Source organism: Triticum urartu, chromosome 4A (genome assembly GCF_056163025.1).
Source record: "Triticum urartu cultivar PI428250 chromosome 4A, HENAU_Tu73, whole genome shotgun sequence".
Classification (NCBI taxonomy): domain Eukaryota; kingdom Viridiplantae; phylum Streptophyta; class Magnoliopsida; order Poales; family Poaceae; genus Triticum; species Triticum urartu.
The window spans coordinates 30764719-30788190 of record NC_141876.1 but is presented as its reverse complement, the minus strand read 5'-3'; the positions used below and the strand labels follow the sequence as shown (position 1 = coordinate 30788190).

Here is a 23472-nt window from a genome sequence, read left to right as displayed (position 1 = left end):
TTAAAATTCTAAATACTCCATTAATTATCTCTTGTTGGATCATCTTATTGCCTCTTGTTAAGTTTTCTTTAATTGGTATCACATTATGGGGGAGTAATATGCTATGTATATTACTAGCCTAGCAAATGTGTGCATTTCAGATATTGTCACCTAGTGTTGATATTGTAGATTATCTTGTTCCTAGGTGGCATGTTAGCTCTACAAGTTCAAATTTGCTTGTGTTTGGTGTGAAGATGATGTTGGATATCCTTGCTATCTACCAACAGGAATTATTTCCAAATACTTCTTGTCTTATGACAATTGGTACTCACTTATGTGTCGTAGAAATTATTGATCATCTTTACATTGGCCTTTGCTTTCATTTACCTTATCTCGTGCCTAGGATTGTGTCAACTCCCATTGTATTCCATACCACTTGTGGATCTTGTTATTTCCTTGAGCTTGTCTAGTGTTTGTATAGATATAGTGAAAGTGGTGATACCATCTTGTGCTTTTTGTATTCAAATGCAAATTCTCTATAATGCACAATGCTTGGGGGAGCTATCCTATTTATCTTAGAACGCTCACCTTGTGATCCTTATCAAGTGTGTGTTGGTGGGATGCAAACCATTTCTTTTTGGTACTTTCTGCCATCATGAAACTTTGTAGAGCACTTGGTTTGTTTGGAACCATTCTCTCTTTTGGGAGTTTGACATCTTTCTTTTTACGTGTATCATCGGATATCTCATTCCTTGACGTATCTTTCATTTGATATCCTCCAAGTGTTGATTTATTCATTTGATATCTCTTCTTCACTTGGTATTTCTTTGTCAATTGGTATCGGTTCTTGAAAGTATTGAGCATGCATATTAACTTCATATAGTTTCTTTGGCATGCTTTCCTTCTTTGACCCAATATAGAGGGGAAACTCCACAAAGTCTCAAATTGGATGAGATGTGCATGAAATTCATTTCCTTATCTATATGCACATATTTATGTGGAGTTTGTCCTATGTATATTGGTGTTTCTAACTCTTTGGCACCAATGAGTTTGGGTACCATTTTGTTTGTGTTGTTGTTCTAGGAACAATTGGAGATGCATTGGATGCTCAGCTCACTCACAAGGAAGGTGGTGTCACCATGTGCTTATTGGAGTCAAGCTAGGATGCTCAATGAACTACTATCTACTACCTTCAATTGGTTTCTTCTACATCCTTCCAATTGTATCTCGGTAACAAGTATCTATTCATGCATTCTTTTCTTGCATTCAACCTTGTGTAGGTTGCATCTTGGCATGATATTCATTCCATCTTGTGATACTTGTTTCCTTTCACAAAGCATCTCAACGATGATCTCATGTTTCTAGTTGTGATGTCTTTGATGGGTGTGTGGTAGGAATTCATTTATATACTAAGATCATATCTAGCCATGTGATATGCTTCCAAGCAAATATCTTATTGGCATATGTATGACTTCCTTTTGTATATCTTGTTCCTTTGTGTTGTAACTATTTCGGGTGTACATCCTTCTTTGTAGATATATATCATCATGATTTCGTCTACCTAGAACCTTATACACTTGAGAGAAATTACATCTCTAGATGATATCCTTTCTTTCATGTCCACCTTGTCCTTCTTATGTTATTTCTTTTGTGGCTCCGTGAAAGCTTTTGCCTTGAGTGTGTGTCTTACCTTGTTGCATCTTGATGCACTCTTGTGTAGTGAAGATTATTTTCCTCATGCTTGTATTTACGAGGCTTTTGCCATCTTAATTGGTATCCCTCGTCTTGATGAGGCTTTCATCTTCTATCTTCACCATGGGTTGTCACAAGCTTTGTTGTTATCTTTTTAGTGAGCTTGTGAACCCATTTGCTAGCTGGGTGTGTGTGGGGAGGACATGTCATGCACCGTGTATCTCACTTATCCAATACTATGTTGATGCTTAATGCTCATCCTTATTTTAGTCTTCTCAAGTGCTTTGCCATGACTCACACACATCATTTCGGTTGAGCCTATTCTTAAGTTGCCTCTTTTACATGTTGCTCAACCATGTGTTTGTTGCTTGTGCTAGGCTTTGTTTCCTACATGCTCACTTACACTTGTTGTGAGTTTCTATTGATTTTCGAGGAGTGATGATCCTATTTTGTGCACTTGGTATTCTAATACAAATATTCTAAGGATTGCACAAATCATGGGGAGCTTCACTAGTGTCTTTACAACACTCTGTTGCTCTCTTGCAATTGTCGTGAGGTTCTATTGATCTTGGGGGAGTGACGATCCTATTTTGTGCTAAGTGTATCCAATTACAAAACTAAATTGTGCACAAATCATGGGGAGCTTCTCTAGTTTCTCTAGAACACTCCTTTGCTCATATCATAATATCTTTTATTCATGTGTCACATAGGATCATTTGTCTAGTTGGTTCAATTGGTATCCTTTGATTGCTTGATTGCATGTTCCTCTATTTGTTATGTCTTTGTGGAATATCATTCTTTTGCAATCTTTGGGCCTCAATATAGTTTGTCTTCCTCCAAGTATTTACCATTGGATATGTGTATTGCATTCCACTCTCTTGTGGAGAAATCACTACAAAAAAAGACACATCCGTGACATTTTGGGCCGAACAAATTTTTTTTCTGTCATACATATGACACTTCTATAACGATAATTGTGACAAAACCCGGTATCATCATAGATGTGGTGGGCTCCTACTTCTATGACAAAAAATCATGATAGAAAATGGGCTTTTCGTCCTGGGCGGGCTGGAGACGCAGCTGCATGACATTCTTTGGGCCGTCCATGACGGGAAAAACCATGGTAGAAGCGAGGGGGAGGAAAATTTTGGGAAGTTCCCGGTTACGGTGGAGGTCGGGGGCCGAGCGATGCGCGTTTCTCTCGTACACGTATGCACGTGTGTGCGAGGCGTTGGCTCTAACTGAACCCACTGAACCCGAGCGAGGCATTGGGCTCTAACTGAACCCGAGTGATCGATCGATGGCTATTAACTGAACCCGATCGAGCGATTCCTTGGCTACTGCTGCTAACTGAAGCTGATCGATGGGATGAACAGTGAGCATTGCGGGGGGGGGGGGGGGTTGGATGAACAGTGAGTGGTGGCGTTGCCTCTCGATGAACAGGACCCCGTGGTATGGTGGAGGGTAGGATGAACAGTATACGGTGGAGGGGTGCCCGTGGAGGGGTGGATGAACAGGACCCCGTGGTGTGGAGGGCAGGATGAACAGTAGATGGTGGAGGGGTGCCCGTGGAGGGGTGGCTGAACAGGACCATGTGGTGTGGAGGGCTGGATAAACAGTAGACGGTGGAGGGGTGGTTGAACAGTAGTCGGTGGAGTAGCGCGCGGTGGAGGTTGGATGAACAGGAGCCCGTGGAGGCTGGAGGAGGTCGACGGTGGATGAACAGTAGCTCGTGGAGGCTGGAGGGGGTCGACGGTGGAGATGAACAGTATCTCGTGGAGTCCCGTTTTGTGGTACGCCACACCCCTCCCGATGAATAGGACCCCCGTTTCGACCGTAGCGCTCCAACACAAGTCTGTTTCCTCCGTTTTGCGGTACGCCACACCCCTCCCGATCAACAGGGCCCCCGTTTCGACCGTAGGAGGTCCGTTTCCTCCGTTTTGCGATATGCCACACCCCTCCCGATCAACAAGACCCCCGTTTCGACTGTAGGAGGTCCGTTTCCTCCGTTGTGTGGTACGCCACACCCCTCCCGATCAACAGGACCCCCGTTTCGACCGTAGGAGATCCGTTTCCTCCGTTGTGCGGTACGTCGGGCCTCGTTTCCATCGTCTCTTCTGTTCAAGCCCTCCCGATGAACATGACCACGCATTCCGTTCCGACCCAGCCGCGTTGCCTCCCGATGAACATGACCACGCATTCCGTTGCCTCCCCATGAACACGACGACGACGCTGTTTCTCCATTCCGACCCAGCCATGTACACGAGCCCTGGCCGTACGTATGCGCGAGTAGGCGTTCGAGACCCCGCCCGTATGTACACATACGTGGCCGTATTTTCTTTATTGCACCCTGGGCGCTGTACGTACGTGTACATGCTACGTGCGCGCCTCTACTACGACACGTGTGCGCCTCTACGTCCACCAGTATATATGTACATACACGTTCGCGACCAGAATGACAACGCTACGTATGCTTCGACCAGGTGGGTCCCGACTGTCAGGCACTTCCTTGCTTGCGAAGATGTAGCTGGTGGGTCCCAGCAGTCAGGGGGGTGAATCGTTTTTTTTGCCCGGACGCACTTCCTTGCGTGCGAAGGTGTAGCTGGTGGGTCCTAGCACTCAGGGGGGAAATGTTTTTTTCGCAAAATACGGTGGCCCGTCCGGTGGGTCCCTGCTGTCAGGTGGAGGAATCATTATTTTCCGCATAATAAGGAGGCACTTCCTTGCTGCCGCCGTGGACCCAGCTGTCAGCCTCTCCATGTACAGTCCACGTCCGATGGAAGTCATTCCTTGACCACATTGACCACGCCGCGCCGAGAGCACCAGGGCAGTGGACGACGGCGAGGCCTAGGAAGGGGACGACGCGGAACCGGTGAAGACGCGATAGTGGATGCCCACGCTGAGAGGAGTATGAGGGTTCACTCGTTCGGCTGCGGTGTGAGGCTGCCGTCGCCGCAGGGCCTGGCCAGCGGTGGGAATAGTAGGGGGCGGTGAGGCCTCCGCGGCAGCACAGCTGGCCACGGGAGGCAGGAGCAGGCGGCACGACCGGCGCTGCTTTGTGCGGCTGGAGCAAGAGGACCAGAGGTTGAAGAAGCACTACAGTCGTTGGATGGACATCGTACGGTCACTGGAGCTAGAATCATGCATATTGACTAAGTTGACAAAGCCCTCCATCCCCGTCAACTTAGTAGGCCCACAATTCAGCCTCCCACCAAGGTGGGTCCCAGCTAGCAGGGGGTATTCATTTTTTGTGCGTAATAAGGAGGCACTTCCAGTGGGTCCGAGTTGACAACAGGGGGAACGTTTTTTTCGTGAAATACGGTGGCCCGTCGGGTGGGTCCCAGCAGTCAGGGACAAATGTTTTTTTGCGATATACTGGTGGGCATCCGGTGGGTCCCTGCTGTCAGGTGGAGGAATAATTATTTTCCGCGTAATAAGGAGGCACTTCCTTGCGGCTGCCGTGGACCCAGCTGTCAGCCTCTCCACATACAGTATTCTTCCGATGGAATTCGGTCGTTGACCACATTGAGCACGCCGCGCCGACAGCACCACAGCGAGGCCTAGGAAGGGGACGACGCGGAGCCGGGGAAGACGCGGCTGTGGATGCCCATGCGGAGAGGAGTACGAGGGTTCACTGGTTTGGCTGCGCTGCCGTCGCCGTAGAATAACAGGGGGTGTGGGTGAGTGGAGTGGAGGGATGGCCTGGCCAGCGGTGGGAGTAGTATGGGGGCGGTGAGGCCTTCGCGGCAGCACAGCCGGCGACGGGAGGCAGGAGCAGGCGGCACGACCGGCACTGCTTTGGGCGGCTGGAGCAAGAAGACCAGAGGTTGAAGAAGCAATACGGCCGTTGGATGGACATCGTACGGCTAGTCGAGCTAGAATCGTGCATATTGACTACGTTGACAAAGCCCTTCGTCCCCGTCAACTTAGTAGGCCCACTATACTGGGTCCCAGCTAGCAGGGGGGTATTCATTTTTTTGTGCGTAATAAGGAGGCACTTCCTTGCGTGCGAAGATATAGCTGGTGGGTCCGAGTTGTCATCGGCGGTAACGTTTTTTTTGCGAAATACAGAGGCCGTTTAGGTGGGTCCTAGATGTCAGGTGGAGGAAATCATTATTTTGCGCGTAATAAGGAGGCATTTCCTTGCGTGCGGCCGTGGACCCAGCTGTCAGCCTCTCCACGTACAGTCCACTTCAGATGCATGTCGGTCGTTGACCACGCTGACCACGCCACGCCGAGAGCACCAGGGTGGTGGACGACGGCGAGGCCTAGGAAGGGAATGACACGGAGGCAGGGAAGACTCGGCCGTTGTTTTTGTTTCCCACGCGGAGGGGAGTACGACTGTACGAGGGTTTACTGGTTCGTCTGCCGTCGCCGGAGAATAACAGCAGGTGTGGGTGAGTAGAGGGATTGTTAGGCCAGCGATGGGAGTACGATGGGCAGTGAGGCCTGTGCGGCAGCACAGCCGGCCGCGGGGAGGAGGGAGCAGGCAGTACCGCCGGTGCTTGTTTGAGCGGCTGGAGCAGGAAGAGCAGAGATTGAAGAAGCACGACGGCCGTTGGATGGACATCCAACAGTCACTACTTGTGCGTCAACCTTTTTTTAGGAAAGCCTCAAATCTATGGAAAACAGCATACAACCCATCTGCCATTATTTCTAATAATTTTCAGCCCATTTGCTAATTCTTAAGGTTTTTTTTGGATCCCATATTCTTTTTGTTAGCATTACAGCCCAAATTGTGGCCACGGTTAAAAAAGTATACGAAATTTTGCATATTTCGGTGCGGTCTGAATTGTTTTTGATCCCGAAATTTCGACTCACATTCAAACTGATTTTAAAAATAAATGTATATCAATATAAAATCCAACAAATTCTCCATGCATAAAAATTAATGTAATTTAAAATCTTGAAATGAAAAAAAGATATTTGAAACTAATTGCCGGTTTGATGTGTTTCAATAATGTACAACCCATTTCTCATTACTGATGGGCCATTTTCTTGGTCGGCCGAATGAAAGCTCTCCTTGTCTTGAAAGATTTGCAGCCCAACAGGCCTGACAAAGCGACTTGCTTGGCAAATCACAAAAAAAACTGGGGTGTGGCCGTGGACCCAGCTGTCAGCCTCTCCACGTACAGTACTCTTCCGATGGAAGTCGTTCCTTGACCACGTTGACCACGCCGCGCGGAGAGCACCACAGCGGTGGACGATGGCGAGGCCTAGGAAGGGGACGACGCGGCAGTAGAAGCCCGCGCGGAGAGGAGTATGAGGGTTCAGTGGTTCGGCTACGGTGTGAGGCTGCCGTCGCCGCAGGGCCTGCCGTCGCGACCTCTGGCACCTGCAGGGCCACCAGGGCTTGAAAGAGTTCGTCACCATGGAGGCCGATGAGGGTGGCAGGCAATGAGGAGCCTGGGCACGCGGGCTGGAGCAGTACGACAAGGTCATCCGCGCGCTTCTTGACGGCGGTGAACTTGCGGATGGAGTTGACCATCATGTCGTCCATGCGAGAGGCGAAGCCGGCATCGGCGAGGGCTACGATGCCTGCGATCGCTAGCACCGTCTGGAAACGCTGCACGGTGCGGGGCCGCAGGCCGGCGCCTTGGATGATTTGGCACAGCTGACTGCCGCTCGCGTCCATCGCCTCCATAGGTGCTTGTGGCTTCTGGTCACTTGGTCTTGGATTGGAGTGAGCAGTGTTGGGCAGAGACTTGGGAGTCGATGGATTGGAGTGGTGGGGCGCCTTTATTATATGAGAGTCCAAGCTCTGTTGCATCACATCGTGCTGGCTCTATTCTGCTTCTCCAATTAATTCCCTCTGCATGTAATTGAGGATGCATCATTGACCGTTCAATGTCTCGGGAACCGCTACCCTCTCCCTCCTTGGCATTGAAGCACCTATGGACCCGTCGACGACGAGGTGCCTATGGTGACTTCATAATTTTCAAGATGATAGTGTTGTGCGTGTGTGCATTCATAGGGGTGAGTGTATGCGCGTGTATATGAGCGCTTGCGTCTGTACTGTGTAAAAAAACGTAAATGCGTGTCAAAAAGAGACTAGTCAGTATACTCAATATTGTGCACCTCGGAGAGGAAAACGATACAACTAGTACGTACTCCCTCCATTCCATAATATAAGAACATTTTTTACACTAGTGTAGTGTCAAAAACGCTCTTATATTATGGGACGGAGGGAGTATTTATTTACGGTGCAGATTCACTCATTTTGCTCCATATGTACTCCGTCTCGGTGTAGTCTAGTCACTTGTTGAAATGTCTAGAAGGGCAAATACTCCTTTCTGTTTTACAGGGCTATATTAGCAAGTAGTTGTACGTACTAGTACAATAGTGGGCTCACATAGCAATTTCGTCTCATGCAAGAGCCTGGCTATATGCGTGCTCCAATGTTCGCAACTGCAACGTTCGGTTTGCACTTGGCTCTTCGCCTCTTCGAGAAGACGAACAATGATACTGCTTCTACAGTGTCGAATCCACTGCTGCATGTCCGTCCACCGCGAGCGGGACGGATAGCTTGTTGTAGAAGTACTACTAAGTAAAAGCCTGTCCTCATTTGTGAGCAACCGCGCGCATGGGTGAGGGAGAAGGCGTGTAGTAAAATCAAGCTTCTCCTCGTTGTACGAGTTGACGCGACACATCATAGCACTGGCCCCACATGCTTGCCTCTAAACTTGGCTGAAAGACCCGCAGTGTACAAGATATTTGCTGCAACCTCTAACATTTACCCACCACAAATTAAAATATATGTGGCCGTATGCATCGTTCTGATGCAGAGGCCGGGGAGTCCCCCCTTTTCGAAGAAAAAACAAATTAAAATATATATTCCTGTCTTGACCAGATGAGCTTGCAAACTACAATCACCAGGGTGTCAGGTAGGGCCAGAAGACTATTTTAAATTTTTTTAAAAAACTTCGAGACGGCCACATAGCTTGGATCTGACCCCAACGATTTTAAGCTTACAGGCACAGTACACGCTATCCTAGACTACTCTACACATGAATCTGCCACACAAGCGTCCGGGCTGCGCTTGGCTCTTCGCCTCTTCGGTAAGTCGAACAATGATGGAGTACTACTACACTGGAGGAGTACTACAATATGCTTCTGTCCATCTGACACCGATTGAACTGCTGCATGTCCACCGCGTGCGGGAGGGAGAGCGTGTAGCGAAAGCTTCTCCTAGTCTTGCCAGCCACCACGCTCATCGGCGAGGGAGGGACGCTCCTGCCTTTGCGTGTATGACAGGTGGGGCCGACAGCTGTGTGGCCAACCTGTCATACAGCCAAAGGCAGGTGCAGTTAAGTCGGCGAGGGAGAGGATAATCTAACTTCTCGTTGATGTACGAGTTGACGCGACACATCAAAGCACTGCACTCGATATATTTCAATAATTTGCGTTTACAGATGCATTAATTACAACGCATGCATGCAAGCCGTGACTCTCCTTTTGATACTTGCATGTGTTGATTTAATGCACCTTGAAGTAGTATAAAATATGTGACGGTAAAGCTTTGTAATACCCTGGCCCAAGTCGAGAGATGGTTGTGCATGAGGAGGGCGAGATCATGCAGACCGAACAGGACCCGACGATGGAGCTCTCTAAGGTCTCGATGGACCTCACCGTGCTCCACTGCCCCTTGTGCCTCCGCCCCTTGACGCCTCCAGTGTATGAGGTTTGAATACACCTCGTCCGTTCGGCTGATTGAGCAAGGTGCAGGTTTCTTGATTGATGTGTTGTTCGATTGATTTCTGCAGTGCAAGGGAGGGCACCTGGCCTGCGCGGACTGCCACGTTGAGCGCCCCGAGAACCAACGGCAGTGCTAGAAGTGCGAGCGCGGCAGTGGCTTCGATGTGCGGAACACGGCGGTGGACTCCGTCCTTTCGTCGGTGAGGGTGGAGTGCCCGCATGAAGGCTGTGGGCTCTACATCACTTACCACAAGCTCACCGATCACCAGAGCGTGTGTCCGCTCGCACCCTGCAAATGCCCCGTGCCCGTCTGCGGCTACGAAGGCCCGCCGCCGGCGCTCTACCACCACATCAGCACCGCGCATCCCATGCCCATGCACAGGATCCAGTACGGCAAGGTGCTCCAGCTGCAAGTGCCACTGTCGGAGCCACGGCTCTTGCTGTTCGTGGAGGACCGCCGCGCGTTTTTCTTGGTCGGCGGCATGCTCGACATCGGTGCGCCTATCGTCGTGTCGGTCGTCTGCATCAGAGCAGGGGCGTCCCCACTGCCGCACTACATGGCCAAGCTATGGGCGAACGACCCGCCAGGGAAGCCCAAAGGCACGACCGACGCTGTCAAGGTGGAAGTGGAGGTGACAAGCAGAAAGGATCCCGACGACGTCGACGTGCAGGAGCTAACCTTCTTGACTATTCCGCCCAAGCCGCTGGCCAGGGCTAAGCTTGTGTCCCTCCACATTCAGATTGACAAGCTCACGTCCTAAATGTTTCTATAGTGGCTTCTGTTTATCTTAGTAATATGCTAATATAGGGATTACCTTGGTCTACTTTATCTTAAGAAATGGTGGGTTTTGGTGGCGATAAAAAATTATGTTTATCAATGCATTAATTGCAATGCATGCATGCATAAAGTACATGCATTGGTCAATTTTCTCTTAATACTTGCATGCAATGATTTAATGCACCTTGGAATCTGAACATGTGTTGGGGAACAACCAAATTGAGCCTTATAAAATGGAAAAAACTAAAATTTTGAGATAAGCCCTATAAAACCGGAAAGGGGAGAGTAGAAAAAGAAGTACTCCATCTGGGAATAGTGCCGCACTTCGAAACTTGAACCGTCAATAAATTTTGAGCTTGCGTCTCGTCACATTCCAAATTACTCCACGCTATATTGAATTGCAAACCTGTTCACACCGATCACAACCTAAACGGTTTCCCACTTAGGAGCGTATTAGTACTCGGTTATAAATACTAGTATGCCAAGATGACTGCGCATTCCTCCTCAACTCCTCATCCACAAAAACAAACAAGCCATTCAGCATCCTTCCCTTGCATCTGCCATGGCCAGCGTGAGTTCTGGGTCGAGAGATTGCCACCAGGGAGAGGCAAGCATGGAAGCGGAAGCACGAGAGATGTCCCGCCTCGCTGCGAGAGCAGCCGACATGTCCCGCCACGTGGAAGTAGCAGCACAGAGGTCCCGCCGCGCCGCTGAAGCAGCACGGAGGTCCCGCCGCGCCGTCGATGCAGCAGACTGGTCCGGCCATGCCGCGGAAGCAACAGAGATGTCCTGCCGCGCCACGAATGCGGCAGAGATGTCCCACCGCGCCGCGGCGGCCTGGGAAAATTTCTCGCGTGCAGGCGACAACTGTTACAGGCGCATGCATGCGATCGTCCATTGCCAGATGGATCAGATCTCCCGTTTTGCGAGGTTGCAGGATGACATGAAAGCCTCGTTTGAATAGGCTATCAACGCACTAAGGGAGGGCAATGAGAGGCTCCGGGCCGAGCGCGACCTGCTGAGGGAGAAGATCGTCCAAAGTGCAGACCAGCAGGAGGAGACCAGTGCCTTGTTGAAGAGGACCAGCGTCATCATCAAGAAACTTATGGACGAGAATGACATGCTCCGCAACAAGCGCCAAAGGCTGGTGGAGGAATCCGTGGATGTTCTCAAGCAACATCTTGAGGACACGAAAGATCTCATCGCCGCTCGCCGCGGAGACTAGTTCCCGTGGCTTGCAGCAACGCATCAAGAAAGTAGAGATCAGCGAGCCAGATCCTTGTCTTCCTTCTTCTTTTACCCTTGTGTATTTCGGGCGTAGCCGCATGTGGCTTTTTTAATTATCTTTCTAATTATGTAAGACAATTAATCGTCCTTATCTTTCTGTGGAAGATCAATGTTGCGAGGCTGGGATGAAGAAAACTCTTGTTGTGGCGACCCTGGCGTTACTGTTCTTCCAGTTGCTGCTAGGCTTCCTTCAGTTTCCTGGTTTCTTTTGATGTAATAATCAGTTTAGGATGTGGATTGTGTCATCGGTTGTAATGTTGGGTTCTAGCGCGGATGTTTGGCCTTTGTTGGCCTCTTGGGATGTTGCGATTTCAATCTGGTAGCTTTTAGTCCTTCGTCTTAGGCTGGAGTTGTACTGAACTTCTTGTGAATTGTGGTGGTTTTCAGTAATGAAAATCGGAAGGGACAAGCCCTTCTTTGATCAAAAAAAATTAATCGTCCTTATATATTCATCAGTCTTGCTATAAGTCGTAGTAGATGCTATATAGGTTCGTCGGATCTTACATCAAGATCCGTGCTTTCAGATTTTCTTTTTTCTCTCTTAAATCTCAGTCGAGTGAGACATAGCCACACCATTAAACAGAGGCTCGAGCGCCATTAATGGAGACCTTGGGAGAGAGGTGGACGGCAGATGGAGGTCAAAGGGCTCTCCTCCCGATAAGCACGCGCAGGGGTCTGATCGCACGCCTCTCATACTACTCAAATAGCTACCCTGCACGGCGCCTCCTAGCTAATAAAAAATGGGGACACGTGGCGGCACGTAAATGGTACTAGTAAGTAGAACGTCCATGGTTTCAACAATACTTGTGTTTCCGATTGTAACGTGACAGCACTTGTTCCAAAATGACTTTGTTGATTGCTAATGTGTGCGCCTTCGCAAATTGGACTGCAAATTTACCACAGCATGTTGGTGCCATGTCATGGCACCAAGCCAAGTTTCATTATTTTCATGTGTGTTTTGGATTTACAGGAATTAAAAAACTAAGTTTCTCAATGTTTCCAACCCAGCCACGACGCCCAGAATTTTGAATTTCATTCCCATTTCTTGCATGTAACCTAGAAATTTACCCGAGGACCCACATGTGATTTTTCAACCAACTTTGGTGCACTGGAACATGTGCTTGTATTTCAAATTTGAATTATGCACACAAAGGTGACACGTTCCCTCCCAGAACCACGAGCCTTCTTGAGAGAAGCTCCGATTTGCAAGAAGCTTATACCAAAATTTGTTCCTATTCGGCCAAATTTTTTTACCACGGCATGGTACTACCATCACATGACACCATGCCAAGTTTCATGATTTGTTTCTCAATGTTCTCGACCGAGCCACGATGCCCAGATGTTTGAATTTGATTCTCATTTTTTGCATGGGACCTAGAAATTCACCCGAGGACACAAGTGTGATTTTTCAACCAACTTTGGTGCACGGGAGCATGTTCTTGTAGTTCAAATTTGAATTATGCACATTAAATGACCAAAAACTCAACTAATGTGTAAATAAGGCCAAACGAAGCCAGAATAATTCCAAAATTTAACAGGGCACTCATGTAGTTCTATGTTGCCTTTGTAAATAAACTCAAGGGGGACAACGTATATCGTTTCGCACTCAAAGGTGGCACGTTCCCTCTCAGAACCACGAGCCTTCTTGAGAGAAGCTTGGGTTTGCAAGAAGCTTATACCAAAATCTGTTCCTATTCGGCCAATTTTTTTACCACAACATGGTAGTACCATGACATTAAATCCATGCCAAGTTTCATGATTTTCAGACGTGTTTTGGATTTATAAGAATTTTAAAACCAAGTTTCTCAATGTTCTCGGCCGAGCCACGATGCCCAGATGTTTGAATTTGATTCTCATTTCTTGCATGGGACCTAGAAATTCACCCGAGGACACAAATGTGATTTTTCAACCAACTTTGGTGCACAAGAGCATGTGCTTGCAGTTCAAATTTGACTTATGCACATTAAATGTCCAGAAACTCAATTAATATATAAAAAACGACAAACGAACCCGGAATAATTCCAAAATTTAATAGGGCACTAATGTAGTTCTATGTTGCCTTTGTTAAGAAACTCAAAGGGGGGCAGCGTATATCATTTCACACTCAAAGGTGGCACCTTCCCTCTTAGAACCACGAGCTTCTAAATCGGCTCAATTTTTTACCACAACATGTTAGTGCCATGACATGACACCATGCCAAGTTTCATGATTTCCAGGCGAGTTTTGGATTTACATGAATTTAAAATCAAAGTTTCTCGATGTTCTCGGCCGAGTCATGACGCCCAGATGTTTGAATTTCATTCTCATTTCTTCCATGGGACCTAGAAATTCAACCAAGGACACACATGTGATTTTTCAACCCACTTTGGTGCACCGGAGCATGTGCATGCAATTCATATTTAGATTATGCACATTAAAAGTCCAGAAACTCAATTAATGTATAAAAAGGCCAAATGAACCCGAAATAATTCTAAAATTTAACAGGGCACTCATATAGTTCTATGTTGCCTCTGTAAATAAAATCAGGGGGGAGGCAGCGTATATCATTTCACACACAAAGGTGACACGTTCCCTCTCGGAACTACGAGGCTTGTTGAGAGAATCTCCGGTTTTGCAAGAGGCTTATACGAAAACTTGTCCCAATTCAGCCAAAAATTATACATATGAAAACAGGGTTTAGATTATCCCAAACATCTCGCTACCTAGACCAATAATGTACTATGATTTGAATTCAACATAAAATGGATACAAATATTTGAATTGGAGAGCGTATGGTACATGTAGTTCATAGTGAAATATGATTACTGCTATATGTATGTTTTTTGTTATCAAGATAATATTGAAATTATTGTATAACTTGACAACAATCGTATTCAAATAAGGAAAATTGATTCAAATTTAGTCCATATGGTAGACGACAATATATATGTTCACATGGTGGAGTAAAAAGTTCATATATGATGGAAGATCAAAATGTACGACTACATCAATTATAAACCGCAAGGTCACCTAACGATATATTCGAATTCAACATAACGTGGATTCAAAAATTGAAATTTGAGATCATGGCATCTGTAATCATATAAAAAGGGACATTACTCTTTCTTTGGTGGGAACTGATTTGTTTTTTGTTCTTGTTGAGGGAAGTGCGAATCGATTTGGTACTGTGCAGGGTAATCTTGTTCTCTCGATTTTTTTACATTTTTCTTGTAGTTTTTTCAATGGCATCTATAGCAATATAGTAAAAGGGGACATGACTCTCTTGTGTCTTGTATGAATTGTTTTTTTTACATGTTAAGTTTGTTCTGCCAAACAAGGAATCCGCACCTAGTTATCCCGAAATTTTCAAGCTCAAGTATCTTTTGTCTCACCTGCTTTGAAACTCCCGCTTCTTCAACCCGCACCGCGCTTTGTTATCCCGAAATTTGGACGCGCGCGAGAACTCCCTCCTCATCTGAAATTGCTCCCGCAGCCCAGACACGCGAAATCCCCCTTCTACCCCTCAGCCGGAAATGAAGCTCCACGTCGCGGTGTCAAAACCGGTGGGGGTACGCTGGTAACTTACCCTACATTTCGGACAAGCGCGTCCCTAAGCCTGGCTCCCCCCTCCTCCTTCGCCCCCCCAATCGTACACCGAGGCCGCCAAAACCCACGAAACCCCATGCTCCTCCGTCGGCCTCCCGACCGCCGCCCAGCCGGAGACTCTTCCCCGACTATGTCGTCCACCGCAACAGCTCGCCGTCCCTCATCCACCGCACCGGACGAGGATCCGTTGTCGATCTCGTCGTCCCGCCGGATCAGCCGCCCCGTCCTCCACCTCCAAGGAGCTTCCCCAATGTTCGCCTCATCTATCGTGCCACCTCAATCCCCACAGTGCCGTCTTGACCGGCCCCACCGGAACCGCAACACCCTCACCAATTCCTCCGATGAAGCCGAGGCCAACTCGGCGCAACCAAGGAGGTTTTGCACTCACCGCTGCATTTTATCTTTTATTCGATCTCACGGGGCTGCCGGTGCTCGATACCGAGTAGACATGGTGTGTCTCCATCGACGGCGCCGTTGTCGGCCACATCATCCACGGCGTCTCTCCCCCATGTCGTTGCTTCCTCGGCGACGACTTCCACAACGGCACTAGCTGCAGCTGCTCCGGCTCTCGCTCGCGTTGCGGCTCTGTTCTTGCTGTCGGTTGCGCTGCTGCACTGCTCTTGCTTTCGTTCGTGCCGCTGCTTTTCTCTTGCTCTCGCTTGCGCTGCTGCTGCACGACCTCCGACAGCTACAGGAGTTGCTGCTTTAGCACTCGCTCGCGGTGCTACTGCACGACTTGCTCTCTGCTAGTGCGTTCCCTGCTCGAGCGTCTGCTGATTTAGATCACTGCTTCTCTGCTACTAGTGCTCGAATGCCCTAAACATCTATTGCAATGCTCTGTTACTAGTTCAATCAGTTTCAACAGTAAAATTCAGTTTCGACTGTGAAGTTCATTTTCTTCAGCTAAGTTCAGAGTGAACAATACTTACAGCATCTGTCGGAGCGGCCGTGGTGCGGCCGATGCGTTTTACATCTAGCACTTTTTGGTGATGTATTTTACATCATCTATTGCAGATGATATTAGGGTCCCACTTCAGATTAACGTTGTCTGTCTTGTCATGCTTCAGCCTCGTCACCGTACACCTTAGCGGAGCTGCTCCAACAATGGAACCGTCCATCACAGCGGAGCAGTACCCTCGGCGACATTTCCAGAGGCATCGGATCTTCTTACCCGCCTCCGACAGTCACACCAGCATCATCACCATCCTCCACGTCCAACCCAATGATGCTGAGGTCCACAAGGCTATGCCAAAGAGGTTGTACACTCGTCGCATCACTTTGTTTCTCCATTCCTCTATTCTTCCAATTCATGTGAGCCAAACACACAGGTTGACTGAAATCCTATGTTTCCAAATGCTCTGTTTTGCACGTGCATTCCTATCCTATTCCTGTGTTTTTCATGTCCTTGCGTTTATAGAATCCTCCAATTCTAAGGAGCCCTTACAGATTTACTTCATTTTCAGATAGGCGTCAAAGAAAACTCTGTGTGTTATGTCCTGCTCCTGCCGTGCCGTCATCCACCCCACCTGAAGTGCACCATTGACAAAAGCGTTCACTGCAGCAAAGATCCTCAAAGGAGGATTCAGAGAGAGAGAGATGACCAGTGTATTCCCCTCCCCCCGAGGTGCATGCTCTAACTTGGCTGGGTTATATTGCTCATATCTTGCATATCTTGCATTCCCATGCCATCTGCTTAGATTAGACATGCTTTGTGTGAATGCCTCCTGTTTGCTTTCTATATCAGATATGTGAATTATGCAATGCCATGTTTTTCAACCAGTTATCATATATGTGAATTATGCACCGCCATGGAGCCAGGCATCATATATGTGAATTATCTCATGCCATATTTTTTTCATTACGTATTCCATTTGTCGACAATCTGTGTATATTGAACTACTCTTCATGTCAGCCATTTGAGCCGGTTATGGAAAAATCTGGAGTGAAAACAAGGTCTTCAGAGCAGGCAATGGTACCTGTTGAAGCACATATCTCGATGGTTACAGGGGGCTCCTCAGAGGAGGATTCAGAGACAGATGACCAGTCCTATATCCCACCTGAGGTGTATGCTCTAAGTTGCAATACTTATATTTCTCATATGATGCATATGGTGTCTTGCATTGCTTAGTTTAGACATCATATGCACACTATTGAATTCTATCTGCTTAGTTTAGAGATCATACATGCGAGTGCCAGTTGCTTAGTATATGAATCAATTATGTCAATTATATCATGTCATCCTGTATACTTAGACAACATGTATGTGAATTATTTCATCCCAACCTATTTTAGAAAGACATCATATAGTTTTGTCATGTCATCCTGTTTAGGTACTCATCATATGTTGAATTATGCCATTATATCCTGTTAAGTTATCCATCATATATCTGAAACTGTGTCATGCTATCCTGTTTAGTTAGGCATCATATATGTGAAATTGTGTCATGCTGTCCTGTTTGGTTAGACAACATACATGTGAATTACCTCATCTGTCTATCATACAATGTCTGTACGTTCAATTTCTTTTCTTGTTTATCAGCCATTTGAATTGGAGGGGGTGATGGCAGTATCTAAGGGAGCAAAAACCCGTTCTTCACAAAAGACAGTGCTACCCGTTGATGCAGATAGAACCATGGTTGTACTGGCCCACAAACTAGCCCCACCACACATAATCGAGACTCTTCCAGATTGCACACTTACACAGTTGGGCAGAGAACCAGCTACAACCCATCTAACCGCAACCCCAGCGGATAGTAACCCACTTATAGTTGATAAAGCACCATGTCCACCACAGAGTACCCCCACATGAGCAGTTTGTAAAGCTACTGCAGTGCCCAAAGCATGAAGACCACCACAGCTAACCCAAACTCCACGTTTAAAGCAGAAGAGCAACTGTTCTCAGGTCAGATTCCGTAGCTATGGTCCATACTCCCTTGCTGTTGCATCACTGTATTTACTCATACCAACTACTTTCGAATTTGAAGGATCCAATTGAAACTCCAATGGCGCAATAGGTATGTTTTAAAACCTATTTCTTTAACTGGATTGCTGTTCTAACTTCTTGCTCTATGTTGATTTCAGTTTAAGTTGCATAAACAGTTATGTTCTCATGTGATGCACATTACAAGTGCTGCCAATGTTGTGTAGTTTCTCACACTTATATTCTGTCTATGCTGTTGTGTCTTAAAAATATATGAGTTGAACTGTGTCTCTATCTTGATTAGGGAACATAAACTAGAATGATATGGACAATACAGTGACCATAGTACATAGATATATGTTTGTTTCATGCTGTTATCCTGTCCACCTTACTACTGAACTGGTTTACCAAAATGAGTTTCATATACTACAAGCTAAACCTGTGATGTGTCTGCTTGTTTCTCTTGTAGTATGCAAACAGAATATTGGAGAAGAGCACCCCACTATGCAATGGTAGAGAAAGTAATGCAGATAAGGTTCAAGATAGTGAGACAACCCTGTTAGTCTCCAAGAAAGGTGATAAAAACGATCTTGTAGACAGTGAGAAAACCCCACAGTCCTGCGTTGATGTAGTGTTCGAGTTACTGGCCAGTACCGCTGGCACAAGATCTTCAAACTCGCTGCCTGAATCACTTCCGCTTCTTCAGTCTCATCTACAAGCTGAAAGGCATCAGTCAGCTGTGCTGCGGCAAGAAGCCGAAGGACTGAGGAAGTCCCTGCAGAATTCAGATGCGTACTTTCTTGTGCAACAGCAAGCGCTGGAGGATTTAAGTGCCAAACAAGAGAAAGTTAATAAGCTTGCTAAGCATCTTGCCAGAATTATGGGTACCCAGGATATTGTTTCTTGAGCTCTTCTGAAGTGGTTTCAGTTCTGGACTTGTTTTGCTGCGGCGTTTATATGCTGGTGTGTTCCCTATATTTGCACTGGTGGCGAACTTTGATGCCCAGTGGATGTAATATGTGTAATAGCCGTGATAGCCTAGCATAAGTTGCTTGCTTATTTATTTCCTTGTTTTGTTTATTTGTTTGCTTGTAGTCAGTGCAGTTCTTTTTCCGCGGTTTGCTAGTGGCTGCAATAACCTATTTTTTAAAACTAGGCCACAATAACCATGGGCTAATATTTACTGTAGTGACACTGGGCCTCCTACGGGCCGTAGATACAGTGGGCCTTCTACGGGCTGTAGAAACAATAGGCCTTCTACGGGCCGTAGAAACAATGGGCCTTCTACGGGCCGTAGAAACAATGGGCCTTCTACGGGCCGTATCATCAATGGGCCTTATACGGGCCGTATGATCGATTAGCCAAACATGGGCCAATAACAGGCCTCATTATGGCCGTAAATGGGCTAGAGTTGGAATCGTCTGTTCATGGGCCGACCATAGCGGGCCATCGTTAATAGGCCATATTTGATGACGCTATGAAAACGGCCCAACGAATTAACGGACCACAAATGGGCCGACTGTAACCACGGGCTGAATTTGGCCCACAAGCAGAAAATGACAGTAACGGGCCGTAAGTAAACGAATGCTGGAAATGAGCCCAAGAATAAATGGGCTCTGAGAAGGCCGAAAGATAACATGGGCTGGAAATGGCCCAACGGAATAATGGGCCGTTAATGGGTATAAAGTGATACACTGTTCATCATGGGCCAGTTTCACCACGGGCCGTTAATGGGTGTAAAGTGATACACTGTTCATTACGGGCCAGTTTCACCACGCACCGTTAGTAGGCCAAGAGTTACATAGGGCCTCATATGGGCCGAAAGACGTCATGGGCCATACATGGGCCAGAAGTGAAAACGGGCTGGAATCATATTGGATGGCCCAGATGACGCTACTGGGCCTAATTCAGATAGGGCGTAACGGGCCTTGGGTTAGCGGGCTGTAAATGGGCTATATTTGAACAGGCCGTTAACAGGCTTTCCATGGGCCGGCCCGCCAGCTTTTTACCAAGTCAAACGGGTCGGCCTTTACACAGGAATGGGCCTCTGTTGGGTCGTGCCACGTGTCGACGTATCATAGGCGCCTATCTGACCCACTGACGAGCTGACACGTGTTTCGTCCGGCCAATAAGAATTTTACATGTGGAAATTTCCCATTGGTCGGGGCTGTTAATGGGTTATCGGATCCAAAACCCGACCCGATAGCTTAACGGCGTTCCATTATGATGGATGCCACGTGTCGGTCACCCTTGATGAAAGCACTTATATGACGCGTGATTTATCATCATGGAAGTGGACACTTCCGTGATGATAATTTTGGTAATGTCATGGAACACTTCTACGACAGCACAGGTATGACTATCTTGATTCTGTCATAAATTTGTCATGGATGTACATGCATGACAAAAAAGCGACCTACTGTGACAAACATGTATCATCACAGAAGTGTATTTTTTTGTAGTGAATACACAATTTATATTGGCCTTCTAAGCTTTTCTCCCATTTTGGCAATCGATGCCAATGGGGGAGAAGTTTCAGAGTTTTTTGGAGTTAGAGAGCCATCTTTTCTTGCTTTGGTTGTGTTCCTAAGCGTTTGCACCTCATATGCATGCATTATTGGTTGTTGCATTGCATGGTGATGCATAATTCCTTGTATAAACTCTCTTGAAAGTGATTGTCATCAATTACCAAAATGGGGGAGATTGAAAGAACATGCGGTTCCCCCATGTTTGGTTTTGGTAATTGATGACAATCTCTATGGACTAATGGTTGCCTTGAGTTATATTTGAAGGTTTTGTCCATAATTGGATTTTCTTGGAATACATGTGTTGGTTTCAAGGAGAGTTTGTGTCGACCAAGGTGCTATTCAAGGAATTACCTTAAGATTGGTCTTGTGAGAGGTTGATCAAGACTAAGTCAAAGAGTGAATCAAGTTGATCAACACACAAAGTGTAGAAGATGTACCGAGAGGGATCAAGCGATCCCATGGTATGGTAAGCATTGTTAATTACGCTTTGTGTACTAACCCATGGTCTTCGTGAGAGTTCTTTGTGGGGTTAGGTTGCGGTGTGCAAGTTCAAGTGATGCATCACGAAGACATCAAGTGCTTGAAGCTTGCCGTCCATTGTGGTGACAATGGATTTGTGAAGATGTGCCGAAGAGTGACTCACCCATAGTGGAGTATGGGGGAGCAACCTTGAAACACCCTCGATGCGACTATAGCTCCCACGTGTCGAGGCACGACTTAGAGACATAATCGCATTGAAGGCATAGGTCGCAAGTTAGGCAATCTTCACAACATCCCATGTAATAATAATAAAAGGGGAGATAACATAGTTGGCTTACACTCGCCACGTCAACCAAGTACATTAATAACATTACATCATCCATACACTCAAGGCCCGACTACGGCGCCAAAATAAAAGAGAACCCAACATGCGACAACGGTCCCAATCACCCCCAACTGGGCACCACTACTGATCGTCGGGAAAGGAAACATAGTATCGTTGAGAGTCTTCGTCGAACTCCCACTTGAGCTCATACGCATCTCCTGGAGCGGAATCATCGGGCCCTGCATCTAGTGTAATAGTAATCTGTGAGCCACAGGGACTCAGGAATCTCGCACCCTCACGATCAAGACTATTTGAGCTTATAGGTAAGGCGAGGTAAAATATGAGTGGAGCTGCAGCAAGCGACTAGCAAGTATGGTGGCTAACTTATTCGCAAAAGAGAGCGAGAAGAGGAGGTAAAGCACGAGCGAGATACTAGAGAGTAACCTGCGCAAACATTACTCCAACACCGTGTCCACTTCCGGGACTCCATCGAGAAGAGGCCATCACGATAACACACTCGGTTGATTCATTTTAATTTAATTAAGGTTCAAGTTATCTACAACCGGACATTAACAAATTCCCATCTGCCCATAACCGCGGGCACGGCTTTCGAAAGTTCAAACCCTGCAGGGGAGTCCCAACTTAGCCCATGACAAGCTCTCACGGTCAACGAAGGAATAGACCTCCTCCCAAGACGTTCCAATCAGACTCGGTATCTCGGTAACTCAAGACACTTCGACAGGTTAAAACAAGACCAGCAACACCGCCCGAATGTGCCGACAAATCCCGATAGGAGCTGCACATATCTCTTTCTCAGGGCACACTCAGATTGTCTTAGGTACGGGTAGGCCAGCCCAGAGTTGCCCCTGGTGGCCACCGGCAGCTGACAGGTGGACCAACACTCAGAGGAGCACTGGCCCGGGGGGGGGTTAAAATAATGATGACCCTTGAGTCTGTAGAACCCAAGGGAAAGAAAAGGTTAGGTGGCAAATGGTAAAACCAAGGTTGGGCATTGCTGGACAAGCTTTAATCGAGGCGAAATATCAAGGGGTTCCCATTATAACCCAACCGCGTAAGGAACACAAAATCCGGGAACATAACATCGATATGACGGAAACTAGGGCGGCAAGAGTGGAACAAAACACTAGGCGAGAGGCCGAGCCTTCCACCCTTTACCAAGTATATAGATGCATTAAGATAACATAGCAATATAATGATATCCCAGCAAGTAAATAAATGTTCCAACAAGGAACGGCCTCCAAACTTCACCTGCAACTAGCAAAACTATAAGAGGGGCTAAGCAAAGCGGTAACATAGCCAATCAACGGTTTGCTAGGACAAGGTGGGTTAGAGGTTTAACGTGGAAATTTAGGAGTCTTTCAAGAGGCATCATAGCAATGGCATAGCAAAAGAGCGAGCAAACTAGCGTAGCAAAGATAGTAGTGATTTCGAGGGTATGATCATCTTGCCTGCACAGTTGTCAGAGTTGACTGGATCCTCAAAAGCAAACTCAACGGGCTCCTCGTTAGTGAAATCGTCTCCCGGCTCTACCCAAACAAGACAAACAAGCAACAAGGATACAATCAACCACGTGCAAGACCAAGCAATAGGATGAAATGATGATATGCTATGCGGAATGTGATGCGGGATGCAAAATGCAAGATATGACAGGAAATGCATGAGCCTGGCCTCAACTTGGAATTACAAGGGTGCCACTGGAAATATGAGATGAAATCGCTTGAAAACGATATAAAGAACGCCGGAATCGGAGTTACGGTTTGGAAATGGCAAGCGATTCAAAAATGACACCGGTCTGCGATTTACAGCAAGTAGGCATCTAAATGCAATGAAATGAACATGCTACAGCCACCAAACATGACAACAAAATACATGGCAGGGATGCACACAAGATGTTTAACAAAAGTCTAGTACTGAGCCACGGCCAATTCATCCATTAACAGGTTGAAACAAGCATGGAAAAAACGCAAATGGTAAAACAGATCTCAGACTTAGTGAAGTTAACACTTGTCTGGAATTTCAGATCATATAGCCCTCTTCGGAGCAACAAAACAACATGCTACAGGACCTGAACATGACAAAGAAAGACATGGCATGGAGCTACTCAACAAGCTTAACAAAAGTCCCATAGTGACCTTGAGCCAAAAGGGAGCAGAAAATACAATTGCAAGCATGTGAACATAGC

At 47.0% G+C, this 23472-nt stretch overlaps 1 protein-coding gene across 1 annotated transcript; it reads left to right on the top strand.

Moving 5' to 3' along the window:
• The first annotated feature begins 9734 nt into the window (after nt 1-9734).
• LOC147974607 (uncharacterized) lies at nt 9735-10127 on the top strand. The gene has a single exon (XM_087520091.1). It carries the CDS (start codon nt 9735-9737, stop codon nt 10125-10127), a length of 393 nt encoding a protein of 130 aa, XP_087376217.1.
• The last annotated feature ends 13345 nt before the right edge of the window (nt 10128-23472 follow it).